The 16,165-nt window shown below is 40.3% G+C and overlaps 1 protein-coding gene across 4 annotated transcripts in view; it reads left to right on the forward strand.

Annotated features, from left to right (window-relative positions):
- fab1 (fab1 kinase) overlaps window positions 1-16,165 on the forward strand; it is a 1,098,541-nt gene that overhangs the window by 424,405 nt on the left and 657,971 nt on the right. For all 4 annotated transcript variants that reach the window (XM_071675364.1, XM_071675510.1, XM_071675419.1 and 1 more), the window contains exons 2-3: window positions 1,568-1,751; window positions 12,189-12,337. In XM_071675364.1, the coding sequence (XP_071531465.1) occupies window positions 1,634-1,751; window positions 12,189-12,337 (267 nt within the window). In that variant the 5' untranslated portion in view covers window positions 1,568-1,633. The remainder of the gene's footprint in view (window positions 1-1,567; window positions 1,752-12,188; window positions 12,338-16,165) is intronic.

Here is a 16,165-nt window from a genome sequence, read left to right on the forward strand (position 1 = left end):
ATCCATCTGTTTTCTAAGTACTTCTAATGTATATTCTTTAAATGAACACCTGATCCACTCATCCTCCACCACTTCTGAAACCACAAAGCTCCTCCCCAATCTGATGTTCTGTACATGCCTTCACTCTTTCAACCAGTGCCTTCCCATACAATTTTCTAGGAATACTCAGCAAACTTTTCATACACGAAGTAGTGTCAAGAACAGATGACAGAGTCTTAGAGGGAAAATGCCTCATATGGCTCCTTGCTTTGTTCCTCTGTTTGGAAAGTAATACAGGAAGTGAGTGTTTCCAGTCACATGGTCACTCCCCTCTAAGTCCCCTTCTATGACATGTGGGGTAGTATTCTTTCTCCTCCATCTCCAGGGAGAGAGAGAGGTGATACTGAACTCTGCCGGTATGAGGTTACACTGCAAGCAAAAAGTCACGTGATTAGTCTCTATCACTGGGAGTACAATATCATCATAGAACTGCTCATTCCAAAGGAGCACATAATTTGCTTGTTACTGGAAGTAGTGTAACCTTGAAGCTGCAGGAGCTCCACAAAAAGGGTTCTTAGAGTAACTCTAGGGACCTTTCAAGAAAGGAACATTGTCATAAATCCAAATTTCAGTAATCATTCTGTATTTCATACTTTGCAGTTTTTAGAATTTGATAGTAGGCCATTTTTTTTTTTTTTTTACCAGCCCATGAGCTGTACATAGTAAATGAAGGTCTTGTTCCATATTGTGTCCTGTATAACTTTCTGGTGTAAAGATGTGAGCCACAGATTGGATGGTTATGGACTAGTGTTTCTTGTGGTCAAGACTTGGAAAAATTAGTTTAAGCAAACCAGTTCCAAAGTCATTATTTAATCCACTGTGAATGGTCCCTTAATCAGACCACTTGAATTGGAAACCATTTATAGTTTTATTATTTTAGCATTTACTTTCATTTTCCATGTAGTGGAGGAACCTATTTTTGACAAAGTCATGTTTGAGGTATATCGAAAGGGAACTTACAAGGGTGATAGGTTGCTGCTAGGGGCCAAGTAAACCAGTTGTTTATGAGACCAGGTTTGAAACTTGTTTCCACTTTAGTGAAAGAACTCAGTGTGAGGACTGTTTTTGACCTGACTAAGAGCCTTCAAAAGGAAATTGCCCAAAAAGGCATGATTACTCATATTAGAATGAGGTAGAAAAATTGAGGAAGCTCATTAGATTTGCTCTGAGGATGAATCTTGTCAAAGGGAAATATGTAATTTATCTTAATCAAAGCTCTGAGGATGAATCCTGTCAAAGGAAAATGTTTTATTTCTCTTCATCAGTTTTATATTAAATCACCTCTGACTGCTCCAATCCATAGGTAGGATGTGCATGTACTGCTTCCACTTAATGAGTAAAATAGCGTATAGATGATTACTGATAAATGATACATGATTAAAAAGACTGTAGGAATAGTGCATTAATTTAGATGAGATAATGATATTTTCTGAAATGTGGTATAGAATTTTGCAGTAGCACTTTTATTCTCACGTACAGAATTCTGAATATTCAGTGTCATTATCTGCATAAGTTTTTTCTTTTCCAGAAATATGTTGAAGTCTCTTAAGCGTCCATGAAGAAGGGCAAATCAGGCACAATAATGATTTAGAAGATGAGTCGTTCCAGTAATTCCCCTACAGGTTTAACTGAGTTTGGGCCTCTGACTCCTGATGAAAAGCCTCAAGGTTATGGATTCTCATTTTCAAAGCTCTTCCAGAGAGCTGTGCGAGGTAGGTCATGCTGTACAGGACTTAGAAAGGAGTGACACTATTTTGGTTTTAGAATTCATGCACTACTTTTCTGACCAACACATGGAATCCCTTGAGCACATGAGAGAGTACTTGCTTGGTGGGGATTTGATAGTAATTTACCCATAGAAATGAGATAAGAATTAATAAGGATTCACCCTACTCAGTTGTTGTAAAGTATAAAAGACAAGTAGATACTTTTTCACAAAACCGAGTGACCATACAGCAAGCCATGCATGGCATGGAAGTGAGCTAAGGTCTGGTGACCTCTTACTCATAAGCATGTACACTTACTCGCTGGTGCTTTTCAGACCTGCTTAATGTCAGCCTGCTGTCTCTTTACTTTTATTTCTAGCCTTCAGATTGAACTCCATATAGATATCTCTCTCCAGGCTTAGATCATTTTAAAAATCTTGGAGAGAATTTCTGGGATCCTTGGGGGCTAGAAGCCTCTTAACCCCTGCTTTCTGATGAAGTCAATGCATTTATCTCTCATTGACCACTTTTTTGGTGCTAGGGGTTTACTAGCTCTGCGTAGATATGCCCACCGACCAGCCAGCAACCTCAATTTGTTAGTGATGCTATCATCCCCTGGCTAATATCAACCTCCCTCATAAGTTTGTAGAAGCTGGACATGTGTAGACATTCTATTCCTACCTTGTTTCTTACTCAGGCTTCTTGTCCCTACAATTGATAACAGGTAATTTCTGATATGGTTTGGTTGTGGGTATCATGCTGATGAATTGATTTATTTGACTTAAATGGATTATTCATTTATCTTTCTATCAATATCTCTGATGCCCATTCCCTCTGGAAACTCCCATTAAGGGGTAGCCATGGCAAAAGAGTCTCCACTTATCTCTGTCCTTACATTCCTCCATCGCATATGCCATTCCACACATTCTTCCTCTGTTTCTCTCCCTCTAGTATTCTTCCACCCTATTTGCCCATGTCACAAGTGGTCTTCCACTCACACCAACTCCTTTAATCGTACTATTGTACACTCTCCTTGTAAGCTCCCAGTCTTACATTCTTTCCAAATGCCCAAACCACCTCAGTGTATTATGTTTCACCCATTCTACCACCTACAACTCACTCCCTTTGCATTCCTTGCTGTACCACATCTCTCATACACCCTTTCATTTCTTTCTTCATTCCGTCTAGTCACACCACATGGTCTTCTCAAATAGCTCATTTCCACAGCTTGGACTCATGATCTCTGTGCATCATTCCATGTCCATGTTTTGGTTGCATAGGTCAGAGTTGGGAGGACTATGCTGTCCCTTAATCCTCTCTTTGCTTCCAGATTTACACCTCTACCCTTCATTATTCTATTAAGGGACCCAGTGACTGTTCTACTCTGTACTGCTCTCTCCCTTATCTCTCTTTCCTTATCACCACACCTACCCAAGACAACTCCCAGATACTTGAATTCCCTCACTTCTTCCAGTCTTTTTCCCCCTATATCCACAGCTCAACTTAGCACACTTTTTTTCATTCACCTTATATGATTTTACAAAATCTGTACTTTCACTCCGTTTCCTTTCACCGTTTCCTTTCAGACATCATTACTTTACTTAACCTTGCATTTATCTTCAATCTCCTCCACTTACACTCATCATAAAAGACACTTAGAACCTTCTGCATCTCCTCGTCACTCTCCACAAACAACACAGAATCACCTGCAAACAGGCTTGCCACTACCCACCATATCAAACCACCACACTCCATCCATATATTAGAAAGCCACAGTGGCATCACATAACCCTGCCTCACACCTCCATGTATCCCAAAACTTTTCCTCAGTTCTCCATCCCCTCTTACACATGCATTTGCTCCTCTATAGAAGACTTTTACACTATTCAGCAGTTGTCCCCCTATACCATATATCCTTTACACATCTCATGAAGCATTCCACTTGACTTTGTCATACACTTTCTCCAGATTCATAAAAGCTGCATACAACTTCTTGATTTTCACTAGATACTTTTCCATGGTCATCTCTATTACAAAAATTTGATCCACACATCCCCTGCCTTTCCTAAAACTCCCTTGCTCTTCATTTATTCTGCATTCAGTCACTTTCATTATTCTCTCAATTGATATTCTTGCATACACCTTTCCTGGTATACTCAAGAGATTTTATTTATTTATTTATTTATTTTGCTTTGTCGCTGTCTCCCGCGTTTGCGAGGTAGCACAAGGAAACAAACGAAAGAAATGGCCCAACCCACCCCCATACACATGTATATACATAAACGTCCACACACGCAAATATACATACCTATACATCTCAATGTACACATATATATACACACACAGACACATACATATATACCCATGCACACAATTCACACTCTGCCTTTATTCATTCCCATCGCCACCTCGCCACACATGGAATACCATCCCCCTCCCCCCTCATGTGTGCGAGGTAGCGCTAGGAAAAGACAACAAAGGCCCCATTCGTTCACACTCAGTCTCTAACTGTCATGCAATAATGCCCGAAACCACAGCTCCCTTTCCACATCCAGGCCCCACACAACTTTCCATGGTTTACCCCAGACGCTTCACATGCCCTGATTCAATCCACTGACAGCACGTCAACCCCGGTATACCACATCGATCCAATTCACTCTGTTCCTTGCCCTCCTTTCACCCTCCTGCATGTTCAGGCCCCGATCACTCAAAATCTTTTTCACTCCATCTTTCCACCTCCAATTTGGTCTCCCACTTCTCCTCGTTCCCTCCACCTCCGACACATATATCCTCTTAGTCGATCTTTCCTCACTCATTCTCTCCATGTGCCCAAACCATTTCAAAACACCCTCTTCTGCTCTCTCAACCACGCTCTTTTTATTTCCACACATCTCTCTTACCCTTACATTACTTACTCGATCAAACCACCTCACACCACACATTGTCCTCAAACATCTCATTTCCAGCACATCCACCCTCCTGCGCACAACTCTATCCATAGCCCACGCCTCGCAACCATACAACATTGTTGGAACCACTATTCCTTCAAACATACCCATTTTTGCTTTCCGAGATAATGTTCTCGACTTCCACACATTCTTCAAGGCTCCCAGGATTTTTGCCCCCTCCCCCACCCTATGATTCACTTCCACTTCCATGGTTCCATCCGCTGCCAGATCCACTCCCAGATATCTAAAACACTTTACTTCCTCCAGTTTTTCTCCATTCAAACTTATCTCCCAATTGACTTGACCCTCAGCCCTACTGTACCTAATAACCTTGCTCTTATTCACATTTACTCTTAACTTTCTTCTTTCACACACTTTACCAAACTCAGTCACCAGCTTCTGCAGTTTCTCACATGAATCAGCCACCAGCGCCGTATCATCAGCAAACAACAACTGACTCACTTCCCAAGCTCTCTCATCCACAACAGACTTCATACTTGCCCCTCTTTCCAAAACTCTTGCATTCACCTCCCTAACCCCATCCATAAACAAATTAAACAATCATGGAGGCATCACACAACCTACATTCACTGAGAACCAATCACTTTCCTCTCTTCCTACACGTACACATGCCTTACATCCTCGATAAAAACTTTTCACTGCTTCTAACAACTTGCCTCCCACACCATATATTCTTAATACCTTCCACAGAGCATCTCTATCAACTCTATCATATGCCTTCTTCAGATCCATAAATGCTACATACAAATCCATTTGCTTTTCTAAGTATTTCTCACATACATTCTTAACAGATTTATTCCCCTATAATTGCTACATACATCCTTAGCACCTTTTCCTTTGAATAAAGGAACAATAATAGATTTCACCCAATGCTCAGGCACAACCTTCTGTTTCCATGCTAAGTTATATATAAGATGCATCCAATCTATCACACTTTCTCCTCCATACTTCAGGATTTCATCCATAATCCCATCCCTTCTAGGTGCCTTTCCTACATTCAGTCTCGTTATTGCTTGTCTTACCTCCCTCTTTGCCATAGGCCCTTCACTTGTTCCTCTTCCCTCTGTCCACCGTACCCATGCATGGAACACCTGCTGCCTTCCATTCTCCCACATTCATTTCTTCAAAGTACTCTTTCCATCTTCCTTTCACTTCCTCCTTTTGATTCAGCAGTTCCCATTCCTTACTTCTAGATCAACATTCCCTCTTTCCTCTTTCACCTCCTTCCAGTATAGTTTTTTATTTTCCCAAACCTTTTCTCTTGACTTTCTTCCAAAATCTTCATCTACTCTTTCTTTGCTTTTTCTTTTCCTCTATCAGCTTCTTAATATTCTGCTTACATATTTTGTATTTTTTCCTCCTCCTTTGCTGAACTTTTATTGGTGCATTCCTGTTGAGCAATAGATATACCATATACCTTTTTCTTTTCCACAGCATTTCTAGTTTCCTCTGTCCACCATGCATTGCCCTTTTTATTCCTATTTCTCACGACTTTGCGTCTGTCTACTGATTCTACAACCTTTACTAGTATTTCTCTAAACATTTTAAACACCTCATTCACACATAATTGCATTCCTACATTCACTGCATTTCCATATAAACTTTCAGTTATCTTGCTTTCATATTCCTCCTTGTATTTTTCCAGATTCATCTTCTCACTTGCCAACACTTTTACCTCTCCATTCTCCCTTACTCCATACCTCCACTTCTCTCTGATCCTCATCCCCACAGGAACTGCAAAATGATCCATCTCCACAGAATCTCCTCACTACTTTAGCATCTGGCACAGCCTTTCTCTATCTTTCATCCACTGCCACATAGTCAATCAAAGCCTTTTTCTTTTTTCTTTACATCATTTCTCATCCATGTATATTTGTGGATCATCTTGTGCTAAAAAATAGGTGTTTGCAAGGAATAAACTCCTCTCAGCACAAATATCCACAAGATAGCTTCCATTCTCATTTACTGCGGGCACTCCCCATTTACCAACTATCTCACCAATTCCATCGCATCCCACTTTCGCATTGATATCACACATTACGACCCCATTTCTCTCATTTTCAAAACCATTTATACTGTCTTTCAGATTCCTTCAGAAAAGTTTATTTCATCCTTACCTCACCTTTTTCACATTCACAGGTTCATATACACATACCCATGCATATTTCACAATCCCAATCTTTCCTTTCACCCAGACTGTTCTTGATCCATTCCATTCATTCTCTGTAGCACCCTCCCATACACATTGCACATCCTTCTTTTTCTCTTTCCCAATAATTTTCACTCATTCCCAGCCATACATCTCCTTTTATGTCCTCCCATAACTTGCATTCATCACTTCCATTTTCACTCCACACACTCTGCCTGAGGATATGGGTTCCCAATCCCTAGCACTCCCACTCTACAGCTTTTAAACCTCTCTATAATCTCCCTCCTTTTTCTTCTCCCCAGTCATCCCATTCACATTCAGCGCCATCACCCTTAATCACTCGTTCCTTTTAACCCTTGGCATAACTGGTAGACTTCAGTGCTGCTTCATAGCCCTTTGTGCCTCACCTTTGACAGGCCACTGGCAGAGGGTAACTCTAGTGCAGTGTTTTCAGAGGCAGTAAGGCTCCAAAAGTGTCAGAACTAGAATTAACAGTTCACCTCAGGTGTTTGTCCAGATCTAAAACTATTGCCTTGATGTAATTGGGCAATGCCTCCCCCTAAGAGGTGTACTAACAAGGTATGTTCAGTGATGTTATCATGTACTGAAGATGTTACCTTTTGTAAGTGAATGGTGACACTTTCTTTTTTCCTCTCCTCTTTCTTTTTTGGTTTTGGGTTGTTTTGATATTCCTTTGGAAGTTTTCAGTATGTAGGCTCCTTACAGAGTGAATACAGAAAGTTACAGACTAGAATGGTGTCCCCAAAGAGTGAAATTTTAATTCATATCCCCAGGTTGTACCACCTTGGGTTGAATATTAGTCAGTCAAGTCTGTACTTCATTAGTTCTATATGATTGACCTTCTCTGTTTCAGTAGAAATGGGGCTCTAGTAGCTTGAGCTTGGGGGAAGAAAATTTTCTTTTTCAGAGAGAGTGTTTTTCACAGGTTTAGGAGCATTTGGAACAATTTGCAGATAAAATGCATCCTAAAAGTCACTCTTGGGTTGAAGTTACTTGGTCCATGTAGACTGACAACCTTATACTTTGAGCATTACTGTGTCAGGAGGTAATAGGGGACTAAGGCTGCTCAAAGGGCAGAAAATGCTGTTAACCTCTTGTAGGGCCAGAGCTTTCCACATAAAAAAATGAGAAGGTTATAGGTGTCATGTAGATGAATTGATTTACATGACTTGTTTGTTCACTGATGTTATCTTTGTTACTATTTCCAAGTGGATGGTGACAACCGTTGGTTGTGGTTTTTGTACCTTTCAGAGTTGTCTCATATCAGAAGAGATCACCTTGTTTTCCCTTCATACAGATTACTGGGGTTTTAAGACAAAATCCATGTTGAAGGGGTTTTAACCTTAGCAAGTGTAATACATTAATGACTAGCTTAACTTTTCTTGACACTGGTTCATTTTAGAAGTATTCTGTTCTTTGGATTTTTGCTCACCTCTTGAGCTGCTACCTAGTCAGAGTACATGTAACCAGGAGCTCTGAGTGTACTGTGAGGAGCTTGTTAAACAAGCTTTCTGTGAATTTCTGAGATATTGCTTGGGTCACCAAAGGTTATTATTACTCAGAGCCAGCCCATCCTTGCACAACTAAAGGCCCTTTATTGTTATTCTCCTATGATGTCAGAAAAGTTGTATCCATCAAAGCAAGAACAGAAGGCTTTGCACAGTAGGATCATGCCCTTGGTACAATCATGGAACTAGATCAATTTTTACCCATTGAGGGATATAAAGATAAACCAGCATTCACATAGAACCAAGTCCTTGGTAGCTTGCTGCTGATACAATAGGGTGCATTAAAAAGGGGATTGATATATTTTGTTAACTCTATTTTGGGTTATATATTCATGTATCAATCACTTCATGTAATTATGTAAGGGAAGAGCTCTACTGAGATGGTCTTTATTTATGTAGCTTCTGGCATATTTTTCTTTTGAGAATGCACATGATAATAGATTTTGGGGGGCTGATGACAACATTAGGATTTACTGTCAGCTGATAGTCCCAATGTTATTCTTTTTCAACAGGGAATTTTGTTGGGAAAAAAGATAGATTCTTTTTCAACAGGGAATTTTGTTGGGAAAGAAGATAAGTTGCCTTTGCACTACCCAGGTGTGACAACTTTTAGCTCTCACACCTTTGATTAGCTTTGGGCTGACTACAACATTGGGATTTGCTGTCAGCTGATAGCCCCAATGTTATTCTTTTTTAGCAGGGAATTTTGTTGGGAAAAATGATAAGTTGCCTTTGCACTACCCAGGTGTGACATCTTTTAGCTGTCTCACACTTTTGATTAGCAAAGAGCCTCTGTTGCTTTAAATGTATATATAATTGTATATAACAAGAATCAGAGTAGAACCAGTGCTTTGACTTGAGCACGTGTTTTAGGGTAATGTTTCAGCAAAACTTGACTCATCAGTCCAAAAAACATTAAGTCAGCTTACTATATATTATTATCAAAACAAGAATGAGTAAGAATATATATATATAAAGGGATTCTAGTTTTTTCTTTAAGTTCCAACTTGAAAAACAATGTCAACTTTCATTATTTCTGAAGTGTCATATGAAAATTGCTACCTGAAGTGTCGTCACTCAGGGCATCATGGTGCTATACATTGTAATTGTTATCATTATTATTATTGCAATCACTAACATTACTTTTTCTCATATCAGTTTCATTTCCCATGTTAATGAGCTAGTGCCGGAAACAGCCACATTATCTCACATCCATTCTTTAGCTGTCATGATAAGCCTCCTGTCCACAACCAGGCCCCACAGACCTTTCTGTGGTTTCCCCTTGGCTGCTTCATATGGCTTGGCTCAATCCATAGACAGCACATTTACACCTCTATATGACATTGCACCATTTCACTTTATTCCCTGCATGCCTTACACCCTCAGCATGCTCAGGACTCGAGCAGTCAGAACCATATTCTCAGCATCCTTTCACCTCAGTCCAGTCTCCCACCTTTTCTTGTTCCCTCTATTTCTTACACATATATCTTCTTTGTCAACATCTCCTATATCTTCTTTGTCAACCTCTCCTGAATCATTCTATCCTTATAACATAACCATTTCAGCCCACCCTCTTCAGCTTTCTCAACTATACTCTTCTTATTACTACACCTCTTTCTTACCCTATCATTTCTTACTTGCTCAACCTTTCTCACACCAAATATCTTCATACATTTCATTTCCAACTCATCCACATTCTCTTCTACACCCTTATCTATAGCCCATGCTTTGGATCCAAACATCATTGGGATTACTATATCTTCATACATGCTCATCTGCACCCACCCAGTTAGTGACCTCTCTTTCCACATATTCATCGATGCTCCCAGGACCTTCATATTCTCACCCTCCCTATGATGAACTCCAGCTACTGTGGTTCCATTTGCTGTCATGTCCACTCATCACTGCCTCCCAGTTTTCTCCTTTCAAACTCACATCCCAGCTGATAAATCTGTTTACCTTGCTTTTTTTTTATATATTTACTCTCATCTTTCTGCTTTCACTTATTCTCTCATACTCAGACACCAACTACTGCAAATGTCAACTAACTCATTTTCCAGATCTTTGCTCCCCTAACAGACTGCTTATCTGACCCTCTATCCAATACCCTTGTATTCACCTCCCTCACCATCCCATTTGTGAATGAGATCAAACAGCCTTGGTGATATCATGCACCTCTGTTGCAGACCCACTTTCACGTGGAACCACTCACTCTCCTCTCAGTCTATATGCACATACACCTTAATCTCTTGATAAATGCTCCTCACAACATTTTCACAACACCTTTCGCAAAGCATCTCTCTCACCCCTATCATATGATTTCCATAAATACCACACAAAGATCCATCTATTACCTGGGATATTTTTCTCCCATATTCTTCAAATCAATCATCCAATCCACACAATCTCTACCACTCCTGAAACCACATTATCTTTCTTAGTCTGATACCCTATGAATGCCACTCTTCCTTGCTACTTACTAGGTACACTCAGCAAAGTTAACAGGTACCGCTCTATTTATGTGTATTTGATTTACACCATTTTGAAATATGCATGGTCTATTTACAACCTCTTTTGGTTTATGCTGGCTTAACTTTGGAATAGCATGACCATCATTAGGCTGGCAGTGTGATAGTATGGCATTGCCAGCACTTTATGAGAAGCACACATATGCATGGTGTGGAAAGTGTCTAGTCATTTAGTGCTGTTGTATTATATTCTGCAGTATTACTGTATGTTGCCCATGTTTTGCCTCTTGCATCATATTACCAAAGCATCTTTTAAGTTCTCCAGTTACTAGTGGTGCTAAGAAGTAGGTAATGTAGGTACTGTACTGAAGCTAAAATACAAATGTGCTTTGGTGGCACTCACTGTCTGTATAGCGGTGCCCTCACCTTTGCTTCTCACTAGGGAACTCTGTTTTCCCCAACAGAACACCACCTCCTTCCTGGCTATGGGCCTATTATATACATTTCCCCATTCATAACTCAAATAAGTAATGTTTCACTAACTCTATAGAAAAATTATCGGTAAGGTTTTGAAGATAGAAGGTAGGCTATGCTTTATCAACACTACAGTAACCATTTCACTACCCATATTATACATACATTATACGGTACATTTTCATAACTCACCATAACCTGGACTGAACTCACTTGAGGTAGGGTTGGGCACTGTGTTCCTCTGATGCGGGATTTTTATTCAGGTGTTAGTGGGTCAGGCTAGGAGCCCTCTTCCTCTTAGAATTGTTCATATGCCTTCATTTAATATCCTATTTTTATACCCTTTAAAGATGTCTTGGGAAATAGACAAAAACTTGGGAGGGTGTTTTTTTATGAAGACTATGCTTACTCTATGGCACCATTGTTGGTCAACAATATTGTGGTGCATGTTAACTCACATTAGTCATCGTGTATGCTCACTGTGTGCGGAGCAGTGTGTGCCACCTAGGTTCCCACGAAGGAAAACTGTTTCCCCGGATGAATACAGCTTCCTCTCTGGCTATGGGACCATTGTTTTCCTGCAGTACATTTATCAGTTGATGATGGTACATTTTATTTTTAGAAGGTTTATGAAAGTGATGATGGTGCATTTTATTATTAGAATGTAATCAGAGAAAGTTTGAAGTCTGAAAATGAACGGACTGATATGGCTAAAAGAAGTGAAGCATTTCAGGAAAATAACAATGTTTGGAAATGGTCACATGTATTTGTATTCAAATTTTACAAATTGTTTGATTTTTTCACAGTATTTCTTTTATGAAAATAATTTTTTCACTTTTTGATATCAAATACAGGAGCATCAGGTACATCAAAGTCAAGTAACTCAGTGGATCAACAGAAACAGGAGCATCAGGATCAGTTTGGGAGCAACAGAGAATCTGATCACCAGCCTATATCTCGATCAGATTCCTTAATTGATGGAGGGCCAGGTTGGCTTGAAAAGGTGATATTTTTATGTTTGTAAGGTTTGTTTTGTGTGAGTAGCTCATTCACATTGCCAATGTATGCACTTTGATTGATATAGTATGGGGATGGTAAAAATCTCATGATCAATATGTTTAGCAACACTCGCATAAATCAGTATATGTGTGTTATGTATGCATACATTTTTTTCAGGTGATGTGTATGTTTGTATGCTATGAAGTTTTCTCTCTCATTTCTGTTTTTTGTTTGTATCCTTTATCCTGTCTCTTCATGTACATCATGATTTTGTATGCATAACTTTCTTCACTCTTGATGATTGCCACACATATTACAAGAATTTGACCTTAATGCCCTTTGCTGCCTTAACATCTCATATCTAACCCAATCACACTCAAAATTCTCTGTACATCCATTGTCTCCACATATCTATTCCATTTCAATACTCCATACATTTTAGGAACCACTCCCCTCATATTTTATCTTCTATTGCCAGGTTAACTTCATGCATATGTTTAAAAGCAAAAAGCTATGGATGATATTTCTAAGCCTGCTTACATGGAACAGACCAAGTTTTTACAGTCTTTCATATCACTGAAATACATCTTCAAATTATGCTCAGTGAACATGGGCTACCACATTGATATATTATATGTATTATACTTTGTTGCTGTCTCCCACGTTAGTGAGGTAGCACAAGGAAACAGACGAAAGAATGGCCCATCCCTCCCACATACACATGTATATATATACATGTCCCCACATGCACATATACATACCTATGCATTTCAACATATACTTTTTTTTTTTTTTTTTTTGTCGCTGTCTCCTGCGTTTGCGAAGTAGCGCAAGGAAACAGACGAAAGAAATGGCCCAACCCACCCCCATACACATGTATATACATACGTCCACACACGCAAATATTCATACCTACACAGCTTTCCATGGTTTATCCCAGACGCTTCACATGCCCTGATTCAATCCACTGACAGCACGTCAACCCCGGTATACCACATCGATCCAATTCACTCTATTCCTTGCCCTCCTTTCACCCTCCTGCATGGTCAGGCCCTGATCACACAAAATCTTTTTCACTCCATCTTTCCACCTCCAATTTGGTCTCCCACTTCTCCACGTTCCCTCCACCTCCGACACATATATCCTCTTGGTCAGTCTTTCCTCACTCATTCTCTCCATGTGCCCAAACCATTTCAAAACACCCTCTTCTGCTCTCTCAACCACGCTCTTTTTATTTCCACACATCTCTCTTACCCTTACGTTACTTACTCGATCAAACCACCTCACACCACACATTGTCCTCAAACATCTCATTTCCAGCACATCCATCCTCCTGCGCACAACTCTATCCATAGCCCACGCCTCGCAACCATACAACATTGTTGGAACCACTATTCCTTCAAACATACCCATTTTTGCTTTCCAAGATAATGTTCTCGACTTCCACACATTCTTCAAGGCTCCCAGGATTTTCGCCCCCTCCCCCACCCTATGATCCACTTCCGCTTCCATGGTTCCATCCGCTGCCAGATATATACATATATATATATATACATACACAGACATATATACATGTACATAATTTATACTTGCTGCCTTTATTCATTCCCGTTGCCACCCTAACACACATGAAATGACAACCCCCTCCCCTCGCACGCACGCGAAGTAGCGCTAGGAAAAGACAACAAAGGCCACATTCGTTCACACTCAGTCTCTAGCTGTCACGTATAGTCACCGAAACCACAGCTACCTTTCCACATCCAGGCCCCACAAAACTTTAGATGGTTTACCCCAGACGCTTCACATGCCCTGATTCAATCCATCGACAGCATGTCGACCCCGGTATACCACATCGTGCCAGTTCTCTCTATTCTTTGCACGCCTTTCACCCTCCTGCATGTTCAGGCCCTGATCGCTTAAAATCTTTTTTGCTTCATCCTTCCACCTCCAGTTTGGTCTCCCACTTTTCATTCCCTCCACCTCTGAAACATATATCCTCTTGGTCAATTTTTCCTCTCTCATTCTCTCCATGTGATTAAACCATTTCAACACACCCTCTTCTGCTCTCTCAACCACACACTTTTTATTTCCACACATCTCTCTTACCCTTTCATTACTTACTCGATCAAACCACCTCACACCACATATTGTCCTCAAACATCTCATTTCCAACACATCCACCCTCCTCCGAACAACCCTATCTATAGCCCACGCCTCGCAACCATATAACGTTGTTGGAACCACTATTCCTTTAAACATACCCATTTTTGCTTTCCAAGATAATGTTCTCGCCTTCCATGCATTCTCCAACACTCCCAAAACCTTCGCCCCCTCCCCCACCCTGTGACTCACTTCCACTTCCATGGTTCCATCCGCTGCCAAATCCACTCTCAGATATCTAATACACTTCACTTCCTTCAGTTTTTCTCCATTTAAACTTACCTCCCAATTGACTTGTCCTTCAGCCCTACTGTACCTAATAACCTTGCTCTTATTCACATTTACTCTCGCTTTCTTCTTTTACACACTTTACCAAACTCAATCACCAGCTTCTGCAGTTTCTCACCTGAATCAGTCACCAGCACTGTATCATCACAACAACTGGCTCACTTCCCAAGCCCTCTCATCCACAACAAACTGCATGCTTGCCCCTTTCTCCAAAACTCTTGCAATCACCTCCCTAACAAACTCATCCATGAACAAATTAAACAACCATGGAGACATATCGCACCCCTGCTGGAAACTGACATTCACTGAGAACCAATATCTTTCCTCTCTTCCTACTCATACACGTGCCTTATATCTTCGATTATAACTTTTCACTGCTTTTAGCAACTTGCCTCCCACACCATATACTCTTAATACCTTCCACAAAGCATCTCTATCAACTCTATCATATGCCTTCTCCAGATCCACAAATGCTACATACAAATCCATTTCTTTTTCTAAGTATTTCTTACATACATTCTTCAAATCAGACACCTGATCCACACATCCTCTACCACTTCTGAAACCACACTGCTCTTTCCCAATCTGATGCTGTGTACATTCCTTCACCCTCTCAATCAGTACCCTCCCATATAATTTCCCAGAAATACTCAACAAACTTATACCTCTGTAATTTGAACACTCACCTTTATCCCCTTTGCCTTTGTACAATGGCACTATGCATGCATTCCACCAATCCTCAGGCACCTCACCATGAGCCATACATACATTGAATATCTTCACCAACCAGTCAACCCCTTTTTTTATTAAATTCCACCGCAATACCATCCAAACCTGCTACCAACCAGTCAACCCCTTTTTTTATTAAATTCCACTGCAATACCATCCAAACCTGCTACCTTGCTGACTTTCATCTTCTGCAAAGCTTTCACTACCTCTTCTCTGTTTACCAAACCATTCTCCCTGACCTTCTCACTTCGCATACCACCTCGACGAAAAGACCCTATATCTGCCACTGTATCATCTAACACATTCAACAAACCTTGAAAATACTCCATCTCGTTCTCACATCACCACTACTTATTATTACCTCCCCATTAGCCCCCTTCTCCGATGTTCCCATTTGTTCTTTTGTCTTACACTCTTTATTTACCTCCTTCCAAAACATCTTTTTATTCTCCCTAAAATTTAATGATACTCTCTCACCCTAACTCTCTCTTTTTCACCTCTTGCACCTTTCCCTTGACCTCTTTCCTCTTTCTTTTATACATTTCCCAGTTATTTGCACTATTTCCCTGCAAAAATCATCCAAATGCCTCTCTCTTCTCTTTCACTAATAATCTTACTTCTTCAACCCACCACTCACTACCCTTTCTAATCTGCC

Source organism: Panulirus ornatus, chromosome 1 (genome assembly GCF_036320965.1).
Source record: "Panulirus ornatus isolate Po-2019 chromosome 1, ASM3632096v1, whole genome shotgun sequence".
Lineage (NCBI taxonomy): Eukaryota > Metazoa > Arthropoda > Malacostraca > Decapoda > Palinuridae > Panulirus > Panulirus ornatus.